A 15,671-nucleotide genomic window follows, 5' to 3' on the forward strand; every position below is an offset into this window, starting at 1 on the left:
AGCTTAAGTTTTAAATGTATTTAGAATTCCTAGATTTTTCTTGAGATTCATTGAACCTTTCAATGGCATGTTTAAATCTCGATATGCCCCTCTCGTTTGTGACTGGGATGCCGAGGATCACAAAGTGGGTGTGAATAACCATGCAAATCTACATGGTGCATTCATTGTTACAATCACCTATTCGATGTGCCGGTAAACCACACACGCTCCATCGAACTATGACAAACAATGAATCACCCTTTACCACCTTTGCTTAGAACTAATTAGTGTGCCGGTAAACCACACACGCTCCACTCACTTCTTAGCAAGGGTGCAAAGTGTAATTTCATGGGATTGCATCAATTTCACTTTTGCCTAAAGTAACTAGGATTGGGAATTTAAAAAAAAATGTTTAGTTACTTTATATAGACTCATTATACTTATTAATGAGGAGAGGATTGCCCTATCCTACCCGTTCGGCTAACGACCCTCCACCAGTCAACCAAGCGGTGTGTGTGAGTGTACACCCATTAAGCGTCATTTTATAGGCAGCAACCTTATACCCACCTTATAGACTGACTTCGTGAATGAGGCCTACTAACGGTAAGACTAGCATTTTAATTACACATATATATTTATTAATCTTGTAATAATATAATAGTATAGGGTGTATTTTAAACATTTCAAAAATACTAGGGTTTTAATCTTCAATTTAAAATTTTCGAAATTTAATACCATTTAAATTAAAGTTTTAAATATTAAAACTCTTGATTTAATAATTATCACAAATTAAACTATTAATTTAAATTATTAAATCACAAGGGATTATCTAAATCATGAGGATAATTACCATTTAAACAATTAACTTATCCTAATCCCTTTTATCCCTCTAAATTTTGAAAATAATGGGAGGGGATAATTCAAAACCTTTAATTACCATATTTAACTATTAAAAGATAATTACAAGATATGGGATTATCCAAATCCCTAAAATTTAGGATCTTATCTTGGGGAAGGAGGCAAATCTTGAAATCTAAGGGTTTGCAAACCCTAGATTTCGAAATCTTGGATTAAAAGGAAAGGATTCAAAAACCCTTTCAAGATTTTTGCAAATTAGGGTTAGGAAACCCTAATCTCGAAATCTATGGCCTCCTAGGGTTTATTGGCTATAAACCCTAATTTGTCAAGTTCATACAATTGAATAATACTAATTGAAAACAAGTTAACCAAAGGCTTTGATACCACTGATGGGTTTTATACGAACAATCCTATGTGTGCATGCAACCCTAATTTGGATCTATGTTTTCACTATTAGATACACAACATTATGAACACATGGATAAAACCCTAATGTAGCATGCTATTTTCGAAAATCATATAGAAGGTTAGATCACATACCTCTTGTTGTTATATTGCAATAACAACTTAAATCTTCAAACCCTTAGTCTTGAAAGCAAGCACCACAAGTGTAGTGTCTCTAATGGCTCACAAACACCACAAGCAATTGGAGAGGCTATAGAGAGAGAAGGGAGGAGGTAGAAATCATCCTTGGGAGCTCTTAGAAGCAAGTGGATGAATTCTTAAAGCCTAGGGGTCTTTATATAGGGTTGGGATTAGGGTTTCAGTCCTTATCCTTATCCAGTTACTTGCCCACCAAGAAACCACAAGATAAGCCTTGAAAAACCCTTATCTCTTGGACCTTGGACGATTTCAAGGATATCCTTATCCTTGAACTCGTCCATCCTTTAACAAGGATAATCATTGCCCTACTTTGCAACTATCACATAATTACAATTCAACCCCTCTAATTTAATTAATTACACTTGATCACAAAATTAATTCCTAATTAATTATTGACCAATATTAATTAAACAAATATGATTTCTCCTTTAATATATTATTCTTATGACATATTAATAAATCATAATAACCTCTTTCTCTATTTATTTCTCCAGTCAAGTTGCTTTGGTGAAGGCAACCCAAAAGGACCATGCACAACCGGGTCAAGTATTTACCAAATATAGTTACGGGCTTAGACACTAATCCAACAGTATCATCTCTGCGTCCTTGTCAGCAAGCCATTTTTCAGTCGTTTTGATTGTCTTCTTAGTCTTTTTTATCCATTCTTCATGTTCTTTGATTTTCTTTTTATTGAGATCTATCCATTATTGAGCTTGTTTCCATTCTGATGCAATAACTTCACGACGTTCACTGAGAAGGCGGGATGCCTCTTTATCCTATATTTGTTTTTCTTTAGCCTTTTTCAATTCTTGAAAATTTTGATCCGACGTATATGAGTCTGCCGAAGAGGGTGTAAAAAGGGGTCAACTGCATGTCACTCCTGCCGAAGAGGGTGTAGAAAAGGGGTTGACTGCATCATAATAGTAACAATCTACTTCGTTGCATGAGAAAATTTCTTAGTGATGCTATAGCATGCCCACATGGTATACCACTTTTTTGCCATTTCCCACAACTACATACCCTACATTCAAGTTGTACTTTCCTAGTGTCGAAATTGTCATCGACTTCAAATGTATCCCCATACATACGTCTTGCCACCCAATTATAAGACTTGTTCACACGCTTTTGAACCTTATTTTCAACATAAGGGGTAACCCGGATGTAAATTATCCCTGCAATATTTGTTAATTTATAAACAATAACACAATAAAAAAACAAACTATAAATATAAAGTTACCTGCAACTTCATTCCGTTCATCATACGTTGATTGTATAGACTTATTGATTAACTCAATTATCGTTGTTATAGGTAACTCATGCGTGTAGGTGGATATAGTTTTCACCATTCCAAGAATATCAAATGATTTTACATTGTAACATACTTTCGGGAAAAATTCCCGTGCCCATTTTGAAATTGCTATATTGTCAAGCCAGAAAATTAGACTCCTAAGCAAGGTGTGGAAAGGTGGATTCGTACATGCACTTTGCAACCTTTCCAATCACAAGTAAAAATCATTAACACTATATGCATTGCATGACTTCCAAAACAATGTTTCAACTTCAGTATCATTATCTCCGACAGAATCTCGTATTTTTCGAGCTATATCTTTAGGACAATACCCATGATACAAATATGGGTAGACTCTCTCAACAACAAAGTCTATTTTATCACATAGATTGCTTATGAAACCAACCTCTGTATCTTCACCTAAGAAATCTTTTAACTTCATCATGAACCATAGCCAGGATTCCTCACACTCTAAGGGTCCCAAAGCAACTGCTAAGAGTAGGGGCTCATGGTTTCCATCCAAAGCCACTGCAAAGTACATTTTTGTCAGATAATTGCCAAGTAGGGGTAAATAACGCACATATATTAACGGTATCATGCACCTAAGAAAGGTACGGATCTGCATAAAAAAACATACTTATATTAGTGACAAGCAAAATCAAAACGAGTTACATTATCTAGAACTATTAAGTAACTCAATAAAATAAAATGTTATACCACGCAACCTAAAGCCACGAAACAAAATTGAAAGCGGTTGGTATCGGTTTCTTGATGGTCGTGAAGGTATTACGATTTGTTCTTTGAAGATTATGCAACAATATTGGTAGGTGACAAAAGCTTATCTCAGTGTAAGTACTTATTTTCACAAACAATGAATTTTTTTTACAATCATCACACGAATCCAATTATAATTATACACAAGTTGGTACTTATTTTGAATTCATAGTCAAACCAGATGACTTCATAGTCAAACATCACTGATCGACAAGACAAGACATTGTACTTGTCTGCAGTTCATAGTTAAACTTTTTGAATTCATAGTCAAACCAGATGATCATAGTCAAACATCACTAATCGACAAGACAATACATTGTACTTGTTTGTAGTTCATAGTTCAACTTTTTGAATTCATATTCAAACCAGTTTATTTCATATTCAAACATACTTGTCTGTAATAAATTTTCTTCTATAAATTGGTAATAATCACTCCATGAAATTTATCTATGAAAGTAAGTCATATTTGATCGAATAAATCAGGCGAATGACATACTGCAATTGTGGAGGTGAACGTATCATTAGGATATCGGGTACAGCTAAAAACCCAGATTATTTTACGCTTGCCCTTATATGGTATCATGATCTTAAGTTCCTTGATATGTACACCCTCATATTTATATGACAACTATTGTAATCGTCAATCTTTAAATTTACAGGGACCAAAATGCGGGTTTATCAGTTGGGTTGATGAAGAGAATGACCAATCTTCTATGGTAATAGCTAAAGTAGCTAACTCTAATAAGCACTTTCAATCAGAAAATAAGAAGTTGAAGATAACATTGGTTTGTAGTTGGGTATTGTTTTTGACAATTATTGTTTACAAGTTGTAAGTTTTTTAATATTTTCTTGATAGTTTTGAAGTTGTAACATCAATAAATTGTTGTATCTGTTGTTATGTTTAAGGTATTATAGTTGTAACATTAAAACTAATGGTGGCGTCATTGTTATGTTGTAACTAGTTACCAGTACGTCAATAAATTGTTGTAATTGTTGTTATGTTTAAACTTTTGTAGTTGTAACGTTAAAACTAAAACTAACGGTGTAGTCGTTTGTAGTTGCAACATTAAACGATTAATAATCAAATCCAACATTCAATTACACACACACATATATATAATTCAACTACATAAGACCAAGACTCGACCCCCAATAAATTTTTGTCATCCTTTGGCGAAACTCTAAAGCTGTGTTTCTTGGGTCAGTAAGTTGACATATTGGTTGTCCTGAAACTAATTGTTCCATAAACATACAAACAAAATCACCACAATCTCTCAAATGACTACTTTGTTGGGGAACATTGTTTTCCAAAATGAATTTCATATTCAATGGAATCCTTGAGATGTTCTTGCGTACCCAGTAGTTAATCTTATCTAAATTATCTGCCACCAGAGCTTCAAATTTGGTAAAGGTTCCATCAGAACATGCCCGACTCTAAGGAGGGGCAAAGTGTGCAGCCGCACAGAGCCCGAAAGAAAATAGGGCCCGAGTTTTGCAAAATTATATAATTAAGATATTAATATATTTAATGTTTTTAGAGTTGTAACACAAATATGTATCAGTTTAGCTAGTTAAAGCGGCGTGTGTTTGAATACAATAAGGACGCGGGTTCGAATCCTTCTAAAATTAGGGTTTTTTTTTTTTTTTTTTTTTTTTTTTTTTTTTTTTTTTAACGTTGGCTTATTCTAACTTTATTGCATTTGGCTCCATATAAGAAGGATGTTGCTCCATATAAGAATTAAGAAGGATGCATATACATTAAATATACAATTTATCCTATTTATCAATTCTCTTTACTAAATTAATTTCCAAAAATTCTACATTTAGCCCCTGAACTTTTATAAATATATATTTGTCATTTTGGTTGTCGTTTAAATGTTACGATATGTTATTACTTACGAAAATACTATGTTACGATATATTATTTAGGCCCCATTTTCATTTTTGGTTGTCGTTTAGATGTTACGATATGTTATTACTCGTTAAAATACTATGATTTTTCTATGTTTATTGCTATAAAGTTTATCGTCGTTTTAAAAAAAACTTCAGTTTATATAATTAATTTATTACATGTTAGGGCATAAGGACATTTTTTTTCTGGCTTGTCCTAGGCATTTGAATCCTCAGGACCGGCTTTACATCAAAATTGAATTTTTCATAAGCCCCCTACCGAGACTGTCATAAAGATAGACTTCCATTGAATCCAATCTTAGTTCCCTAAATAACCAGTGATTAGGGAATGAATAAATCGGCATTAGGACCTGTACAAAGTTAAAAAAAAATATATTTATCTGTACATATCACAATACAAAAACAAAACGACAATAATGAAATTAATTTCAAAAATTAAAATTCAGTTTACCGTATCCACATTCTACCAAACAACCATGAAGTTGGGGTATATAGCAATACCAAACATAAACATCCTCCAATCGTAACCATCCTCAAGACGATGGGAAACAAAAAAAATCTGAGGCATTATTGTATGCCGATCACTATCAAACCATCTCTCCATCAATAGTCTATACCAAATGGTCATATGTTGCAAAAGTTATAATACCTTTGTTATTAACTAATAAATAAAAAACAATTACAATAATAAATGAAAAGACATTTTACCGCTCTCTAACCATCCGTCGTGTGTATGCCCAAACAATGCACTCAAAAAATCAAAATTTAATACCAAATTGTACAAAACGGTGTTGCACCTTATATGCATGAAATAAATAATTTTGTATCACAACCTCACCGCCTGCTACATAAGGTTGCAGGCGCAACACCGAGAAGTCGTGATCAACAACAAATTATGGAGGAGGAACGGGGCTTGTAGATTTGACATCAACCTTCTTTTTCGGTCTTCTTTTTTGCTATGGTGTCGTGTGCAACTAAAACAATATTGAAATGTTTAAATCTCTATGTTTCAAATAATTCACATAAAAATAAAAATGTATAATTAAGATATAAGTATTTAAATTCAACGAATACATCGGTGTAAGGAGTAAGGAGTACGTGTGTAACACCGTAAATTTTCAAACAAAATTTTCATTTAAAAATCACATACTTTTCATAACATATTGTATAAAAATCTTGTTTATTTGGTTTACAAAACACAACTCCATTAATAATCCAGGATCCTCACAATTCTTTCTATGATGTATACAATCAAGTCGGTGCCGTCCCGCAATCTTGAGAAACCTGAAACACATAACACATACACAGTAAGCACAAAGCTTAGTGAGTTCCCCAAAATACCACATACAACACATACACCACTCAAGGCTATAGTACGACCCTCCGGTCGATGGGTCTCAGCGGGACCCTCCAGTCCCATAACTCGTTGGACCATTCGGTCTGGTCTATATCGTTGGACCCTTCGGTCCGGTCTATATCGTTGGACCCTCCGATCCGGTCTATACAATACATAGCATACATATATCAAAATGCACATAATCTCATACATACACATAGCACACAAAACTCTCTGGTCTATACATAGATACCACTCTAGGTAATGTATAGTGAGAAGACTCACCTGACAAGCAACAAGTAAAGACCTCGCTCCCGAATCTCAAACTAGCCTCCGCCTAATCACAAGGAATGAATATTTCTAAGTGATACTCTAATCACAACTCTAATGACTGAAGGCTATTCTTCCTATCTTTAACTCTTTGAAGTGGATAAAAGACCATTTTACCCCTCCATGGTCTCTACTACTCATGTTGACCAAAGCCCCAAAGCCAACAGAAGTCAAACTCGAGTCAACAATCCATGTTTAACCCGACTTGCTGAGTGCACCCTTGCGACTTGTCGAGTCCACTTGTTTTCCTCAAAAATCTCGTGACAGTCCAGCTCAGCTTGTCGAGTCGACCCCCAACTCGTCGAGCTATCGCATGATTCAGTTCTTCGGCACAAACCCTAACCAACTCGGCGAGTTCATTCAGACCAAATGTTCATTTAGACGATTTCAATCATATCTATCACTCCAAACACTAGATCTATCATCCCAAGGCTCAATAATCACGTAAAGCTTCGATCTTTATGTTTATACATGAGGTTATTGCTCCAAATTGCTAATATATGCCTTTCATGAAGGATTTAGCTCATCAACCCTCATTTGAACGACTAAAGCAGGGACACCTAGACTCTAAGGACCTTTAGGAGGTCCAGATCTAAGGTTTCCAACCTCAAACCATGACTCATTCAAGTCATAGATTCAAAAGGATGGAAGCAAAGCCCTAAAACTCCCAAAATGAGATCTAGTACAAGGAATGAGCAAGATGAGGACTTTGTATCTTCTTTTAGTAGCTGAAACACTCAATACCACAGATCCACTGCCTTCCTTTGCTCCCCATCATGAAGCTCTTCATCTTTCTTCATAGAAATGCACCAAGATTGCCCAAAATGATCACACACTCACTTTACCAAGGTTAGAACGGTTTAAGGGTTTCTCTCAGGCTCTCAAGGGAAAGTGTGGCCTCCAATGAAGGCCATAAAGGCCTTTAAATAGGTCACAAACCCGGACAATTAGGGTTTCTCTGCCCCAGTACCTACTCGACGAGTCCTTCCTCTGACTCGTCGAGTCCACTCATTAAATCCACGTGATCAACTCAACTCGACTCAGCGAGTTGGTCCCATAACTCGTCGAGTCCCTCCTTCAATCTCAAGATTAACATACACAATAATGGTCCTGAAAATCCGGATGTTACAATTCTCACCCACTTGAATTAGATTTCTCCCTCGAAATTCATCACACCCCAAAACCAGAATGGCGGAAACATTCGGGGCGGAGGACGTCATGTACAGTATCACAACAATGCAAAGTAGTAAACAAGCAACAACATCATCCATTGCATTATTAGTATAATTTTACTTACAAGTGTATTCTTTCATAGTAATAATAACATACTGAATACTCAAATATAAAAAACGAGTCTTGACTGCTCCGTCTTCTCTGAACCTTGCATCGGTACTTGTCTATTTGTGACCTGAGAATACAAGTTATTTTGAAAGCGAGTATCAGTTTTAAAGCTGGTGAATTCATAAGTATTTAATGTCGTTATCTATATAAGTATTAATGAAAAGTCTTATAAAAGTGTAAATGTTTGAATTTCCTAGAAAATCCCATATTTCCTACTAGTATAAAAAGGTAGTCTTCTACCAAAACTATACTGTTTTGAAACTAGTCTTCTACCAAGACTTAAGTGAAAGAAAGTAAGCAAGTAAGTAGTCTTCTCACGAGACCCGCTGTAAGTAAGTAGTCTTCTCACGAGACCCGTTGTATGTAAGTAGTCTTCTCACGAGACCCGCTGTAAGTAAGTAGTCTTCTCACGAAACCCGCTGTAAGTAAGTAGTCTTCTCACGAGACCCGCTGTAAGTAAGTAGTCTTCTCACGAAACCCGCTGTAAGTAAGTAGTCTTCTCACGAGACCCGCTGTAAGTAAGTAATAATATGATTGGTAGTCCCTATTCTACGTTTGGAACTAAAGGTGACTTCCGCAACGAATTGCTAGGTCGAAATCCATATTTATTACCAAGTCATATATAAGCCCAAACTATACCTATAATAGCTTACTAGGGATATATGAATGTATACCTTTGCTACCCAAAGGTACTAAACTAACTGATTAGAACTATTATGTCTGTATGTGTACACATGATATATAACTAAATATCTAAACGACCTTCGGACGGATACCCGATACCCACCAGACCACATCCCAATGAGGAAAAGGAAATAAAGCGGGTTAGCCTTCCTAAGTCCTTTAAACATTACTTATATAAATATACATATACAGGCATGCTTTTAACAAGGTATCTATGTAAAAGTATCCATGTAAGTGTATCCATGTAAGTGTATCCATGTAAGTGTATCCAAGTAAGTGTATCCATGTAAGTGTATCTCTTCATATAGCATTTAGTATAGACTCATGAATGAACTGACTTTGGTGTACTCCTTGTACTTGGAATGGTAAGTAGTATCTCCTAACTATACCTATAATAGTTACTAGTAAGGTACAAGTATAACGAAGGTATACCTTTGGTAGCCAAAGGTACTGAACTGACTGAAGGTACTTTTATGTCTATATATGTATACATGATATATAACTAATAGTTGAACGACCTTCGGACGGATAATCGATACCCTAAAGCCACATCCCAACGAGGAAAAGGAAATAAGGCGAGCTAGCCTTCCTAAGTCCTTCAAACATTACTTATATAACTATTCATATATAGGCATGCTTTTAACAATTTAAAAGTATAAAAGAAGTTTTGTAAAACATTTAAGGGTTTTGAACAATAAATAAATAATAATGACTTGATGTCATTTTATAAAGCATTTTGAAAGTAATTCTTTTGATAACAAAGTATAACAGAGTTTGAAAGGAAACTTACAGAACATAATATAGTTTAATAAAGAGTTTAAAACAAGTAAAAGCGTTTTAGAAAGCTATCTGAAGTAATCTGTTTGATAAAACGGAAAAAAGTGTAGTAAATCCATTGGTATGCTGGTTATTAATCACATGTGATTGATATAATAACTAGCATGACTTAACTTGTATTCCCCCCCCCCCCCCACCATAAAAGCATTTAAAAACATTTAAAACATTGATTAAGGGGTATGAACTCACCTGTAGATGGTGGTTTGGATGAACTGAATGATGTAGGATTGCTAGGTGTCAAGTGAGGACTTGTATACACACAATGATCCTAGTTATCATATAATAAACATATATGTAATCTAATTAGTCAATTAATAACTAATTAATCAAGTTAAGACACCCTAGGTCATGGAAACACTTTGATTCAAGTGCTACAGGTACCAAAGGGTTGCACTTAAGGGTTGTATGACATGGCATTGGAGTTTATGGCCCATGAACCATCCCTTTATGGAGTTTACGGCCCATGATCATTTCCCCATGAGTTTAGGGCCGTAAACTCATGGTACTAAGTGCCAAATTGTGTTCAGAGGTCTTATAAGTCATGTTTGGGCATCAAATGATGAAGTCCAATCCTTAGGATATCATTAAGCGCACAATAACACTACCTAATAGAGTTTACGGCCTAAGGACCCTTTCCTTAGGTGTTTACGGCCGCAAACTCTTATGGGGAGTTGTTTTGATTGTTTTTTAAGGTCTTAAACACTTCTAGGAAGGATCAAGATTGGCATCCAAGGCATAGGAAGGAACTAAGGTCCAATTTACCACCTTGAAAGGGGTTTACGGCCCAAGATCATCCTTGGCCGTAAAATCCTTTGTTCTATGATTTCTTGATGAAATTCAAGTGTTATTAAGATCATACTAAGCATACAAGAAGCTAGGGAAAGTGCACTTACAAGATAGGAGCTCGATTGGGTGTTTAAGGTCCAAGAACACTAGTGTGTGTTCTTGGTGATTTGAAGATCTAATGAAAATCAACAATTGAATGGATGAAATGATGTATAATGACTAGGAGATAGGTTATAACAACAAATCAAGTCAAGTAATACTTACATTTTCGGAAAATCGGGTGAAGAACGGTATGCTACTTGAGAGAGAATGGTTTTGGTTCTTGAGTTAGGAAAAAGGGAAATGATAGAATGGAGAGTAAACTTATGCTTAAGGCATGAGTTTTCGGCCCCAAGAGAGTTCACGACCCAAACTCTCTTTGTTTGGCCGTGAACACCAATTCAAGGTGTTGATTGTTCCATTACATTCCCGATTAACTAGAAATCACTTCCTTTTATCCGTCCGATTCGTGAATAATTAATTTAAAATTGTGACAACCCGAAATTTATTCCGTCATTTTTAACCCCTCCTTCCGTTAATAAGCCTCGTCTTATTAAACTGTCCGTTAACCTTTTTGGACTGGTTAATCAATGTGGGACTTTTATAATGACTTGTTAAGGGTTGAAACAAATTAGAAATACCCTCATTAATCCCTTGGAAAGTTTTAGTTTCAACCAAGTCAAAATACGACCATTTGATCAGGTGTGACCAAAAGCCCCGTTTAACGACAGTATCGGGTAGATTTCCACTGAGCCCCAACTCAAACCCCTATATAAGGGGGAGTGGACTCCATTCACACTCTTTCCACTCTCTCTACAACTTGTTTTCGAGCCAAAAACGCCCATTCTGAGCCCCAAACTATTAAGTAATCTATCCTAACTTGTTGTATAGCTTAGTTAACATGCAAATTCGTGTTTAAGACATCAAATAGGGGTAGGATTATGTGTGTACAGCCCAAGAACACTCTTGGACCATGAACACCCTTAAGTGGGGTTTTATAAGCCCCAAAACCCCTCTAAATTACCCCTAGGGCTTAGATATGACTTGTAGAATTGCATATACGAGCTTAGAACACCAAAACCTTATGATATGGAGAGTAAACATGAGTTTATGGCCCAAGAACACTCTTGGACCGTAAACCCCTCTTCATAGGCCGTGAACACCCTTTAAGGTGTTAGAAATGCCCTCAAACACCTCATATGGCCTTGGAAAATGTCTAGAAGCAACCACCATTGAAGTAAAGGCATTAAACATCAAAGAATCATTAGACATAGGAGTTTACGGCCGTAAACCCCCCTAGGATTGGTCCATGGGCCGTAAACTCCCAAAGAGTGCCAAAATGATGCCTTAACTTCTTCATTTGACTTGGAAAAATACATAGAACTTTATTTCCTACCATTTAAGACCCTAATACACCAAAGGAATGTTCATATAGGAGCTTACGGCCGTAAACTCCTTGTTTAGGGCCGTAAACTCCTCAAATGGTCCATTTAGAGCCTTAAACCCCTTCATATGCCTTATATTTGGACCTAGCCTAATTCTATGAGAGATATAAGACCTTGAAGCATCCTAGAACACACCACCATGAGTTTACGGCCGTAAACTCATGGGGATATAGTCTTAGGACCGTAAACTCTATAAAGAGTTTACTCTTGAAGAGTAAACTCCCTATCTAGGCCATACACCCCCCTTAGATGTTACCCGAGACACTCCTAGCACTTGACCAAAGTGTTTTCCGCAGTTTAGGATGCGTACACGTGTTTAATTGGTATTATATTTACTAATTGTATGTAAACATATGTCATCGTACGTTAATAGGTCACTAAGTGTGTTCAAGTCTTTACTTGACACCGAGCACCCAACCGACACTTTCGTTCAATCCGCTTACAACATATCAGTTCATACCCCTAAATTAACCTTTTAAATGTTTTTACATGATTTTTTGAGGGGGGGGAATACAAGTTAAAACATGTCAGTTATCATATCAATCATATGTGATTGATAACCCGCATGCACAAGGATTTATTACACTGTCAGCTGTTTTACCAAGTATGATACTGTAAATGGTTTTCCAAAACGTCTTTACTTGTTCAAATCTTTTCTCAAATTGTCTCTCGCGCTGTATGTTTTACCTCAAAATTTAGTTACATCAGTATTTTAAACAAAGGCTTTCTTTACTTATATTGGTTTATCAAAGTTATAATCAAAACTTGTTTATGGAAGAATTTTCAAGGGTTTCTAAAAGTTTTCAAACTTATTTTACAAAAGAATACCAAGTCATGATTTTCTTAAGTGTAAAGGTTTTCCCAAGTTTTCATCAGAGTTTTCTTCTATGTTTTTACACTTCTACTGCGTTAGATGCTACTACTTCATTATGCTTCTACTTCGTTAGATGTTTCTACTTGTGACAACCCGAAATTTCCATTCGGTCAAACACTAAAAGTCAACCCCTTCGTATCATAAATCAATGTCATTATTCCTTATTTTTAAGAAATATAAAGTTCGTTTGATTATTTTAATATTATTTTTAAACGAACGGGTGAAAGAAAGTGTCGTCTCGGGTTTTGATTTTTGAAAACCGCAAACACTTCGCGTATTAGAAACACCCGACCAAACTTTTATGTGTTGGGTTTAGAAATCACCAAAACCGTAAACTCATGCCTATGTATGAGTTTACTCCTCAAAAGTTAGTCATTTGTGTTTACTCCCCAAAAGTCAAAAGAGTAAACTCCAAAATATCCTCTCAAGTATCATCCAAGATTTAATTCCAAATCTTCAAAGTTGTAAGTGTTTTAACCATTTCAAGTTAGTAAAACACTTAATCTAGTGTTTGTGCATCTATTCATCCATTCATTTATGTATTTTGTCTAGATTTTCCAAAACACCAAGAACACCAAGAACACACACTAAGTGTTCTTGGCCTTTTAGCACAAATCAAGCCTTCCAATAGTAAGTACTTCCATCCTTGAGCACTATTGAGCTAGTACTACATTTAAACATCAAGAAAATATGTCAAGAACACAAGATTGGAGGTGTTCACGGTCCAAGAATGTTCTTGGGCCGTAAACACCATAAAGGGCACCAAAGTGTGCCTAAGTCCTTATCTAAGCCCTAGTTTGATGTTTAAACCATCCTTGACATATTTAAACCCTTCCTTATAGTGTTTAAGCCTTGAAAAAGCACCAAAACCCCCACTTCTATGTGTTTACGGTTTTGGGATGTCCCAAAAACCGTAAACACCCCAAAAGGTGTGTAAATGTCCATTAAAAGTCCCATGATTGTTCCTTAAGGCTAAATCTAACCTAGACTAGTGCTATGATTGAGCTAAGGACTTGAAAACCCCAAAAACCATAAACTTAGGAGTTTAAGGTAGTAAACTCATGAGAAATGGTCCTTAGACCGTAAACTCCATTTAAGAGTGTTTTGATGCCACACAACACTTCCTAAGACTAATTCATGAAGTAGGAATGCTTGAAATAGCTTAGAAGACTTCAAATCACCAAATGGTCAAAAGGTTAGGAGTTTACGACCGTAAACTCAAGAGTTTACGACCATAAACTCAAGGGGTGTTGATCCATAGGGAGTAAACTCATTTAAATAGTGTTCCTTGAACCCCAAACACACTATCGTTTCCCTACAACACTTAGATGCAACCCCTGAGACTTATAACACTTGTATAAAGTGTTTAGCATGTCCTAGAATGTCTTAACTTTGTTTATTAGTTATTTAAAGACTAATTGTGTATATACATATATCCTTATATGTTATTAGGATCTTTGTGCGTGTCTAAGTCTTCACTTGACACCAAGCACTTATCCGACACTTCCTTCCGATCCACTTATCACAGGTGAGTTCATACCCCTTAATCAATGTTTTAAACTGTTTTTAAATGTTTTATGGGGGGGATACAAGTAGAATTATGCTAATTATTATATCAATCACATGTGATTAATAAGCAGCACTCAAATGATTGGCTACTCATTAGCCGTTTTACTAAACAGTTTCCTTCAAATGTCTTTCATAAACACTTTATGTGTTTAAAACTCCTTATTTCTCTGTACATTTTACTCTGTATATTACTTTTCAAACTTATTTACAATTGTGTTTCAAAAAAATGTTTCTTTATACTATACCGTTTTATCAAACCCATGCCTTTAAAACCGTTTTATAGATTGACATCAAGTCGATCTTTTCTTAAGGTAATAATTATGTTCAAAGGTTTTACAAAACTTATTTATGCTTTTATATTATAAATTGCATGCCTCTATATGTATAGTTATATAAGAAATGTTTAAAAGACTTAGGAAGGCTATCCACCCTATTTCCTTTTCGCGCTTGAGATGTGGTCTGGTGGGATATCGGGTACTCGTCCGAAGGTCATTTAAATATTAGTTATATATCATATGTACATATATAGTCATAAAGGTCGTTCCAGTTCATCCCATGCCCTTGGGTAGCAAGGGTATACATCCATGTCCATACGTACCAGTTAGATTACTAGTAAACTACCATACGGGTAGTTTAGGAAGATACTAGAACAATACTAGAACGCGATACCATACAATGAGTCAGTTCATTCATGAGTCAATACTTGCTAGAACATTATAGTACATTACTATACTTGCTAGATAGAGAGCACGTACACTACAGCTAGAACATTACAGTACATTACTATACTTGCTAGATAGAAGGAGAACACACATTACAGCTAGCACACGTAGAACTTTTCCGTACATTACATATACATTAATTACTACGTTGACATAATCGTGATCCACTGTATCGGAGCATGCCTTAAATGTCATGGCCTGATTTGTAGCCAAAATTCTCTTGGAGGGAGAGCGTGAGTTTGCGTATAGATCTATACTGGATTGACTATCCTACACCTTGCTGCTAGCTACAGCC

General features: G+C 35.6%; 1 protein-coding gene across 1 annotated transcript; it reads right to left on the reverse strand.

Moving 5' to 3' along the window:
- Positions 1–2,144: 2,144 nt before the first annotated feature.
- On the reverse strand, positions 2,145–3,269 carry LOC145060075 (uncharacterized). Its single transcript, XM_079007802.1, has 4 exons — positions 2,989–3,269; positions 2,678–2,931; positions 2,461–2,612; positions 2,145–2,216 (listed from the first exon to the last, which is right to left on the reverse strand). Exons 1-4 carry the CDS (start codon positions 3,267–3,269, stop codon positions 2,145–2,147), a joined length of 759 nt encoding a protein of 252 aa, XP_078863928.1.
- Between the last annotated feature and the right edge of the window lie 12,402 nt (positions 3,270–15,671).

This window comes from Lactuca serriola, chromosome 6, assembly GCF_051521515.1.
Source record: "Lactuca serriola cultivar US96UC23 chromosome 6, Lser_US96UC23_V15, whole genome shotgun sequence".
Classification (NCBI taxonomy): Eukaryota; Viridiplantae; Streptophyta; class Magnoliopsida; order Asterales; family Asteraceae; genus Lactuca; species Lactuca serriola.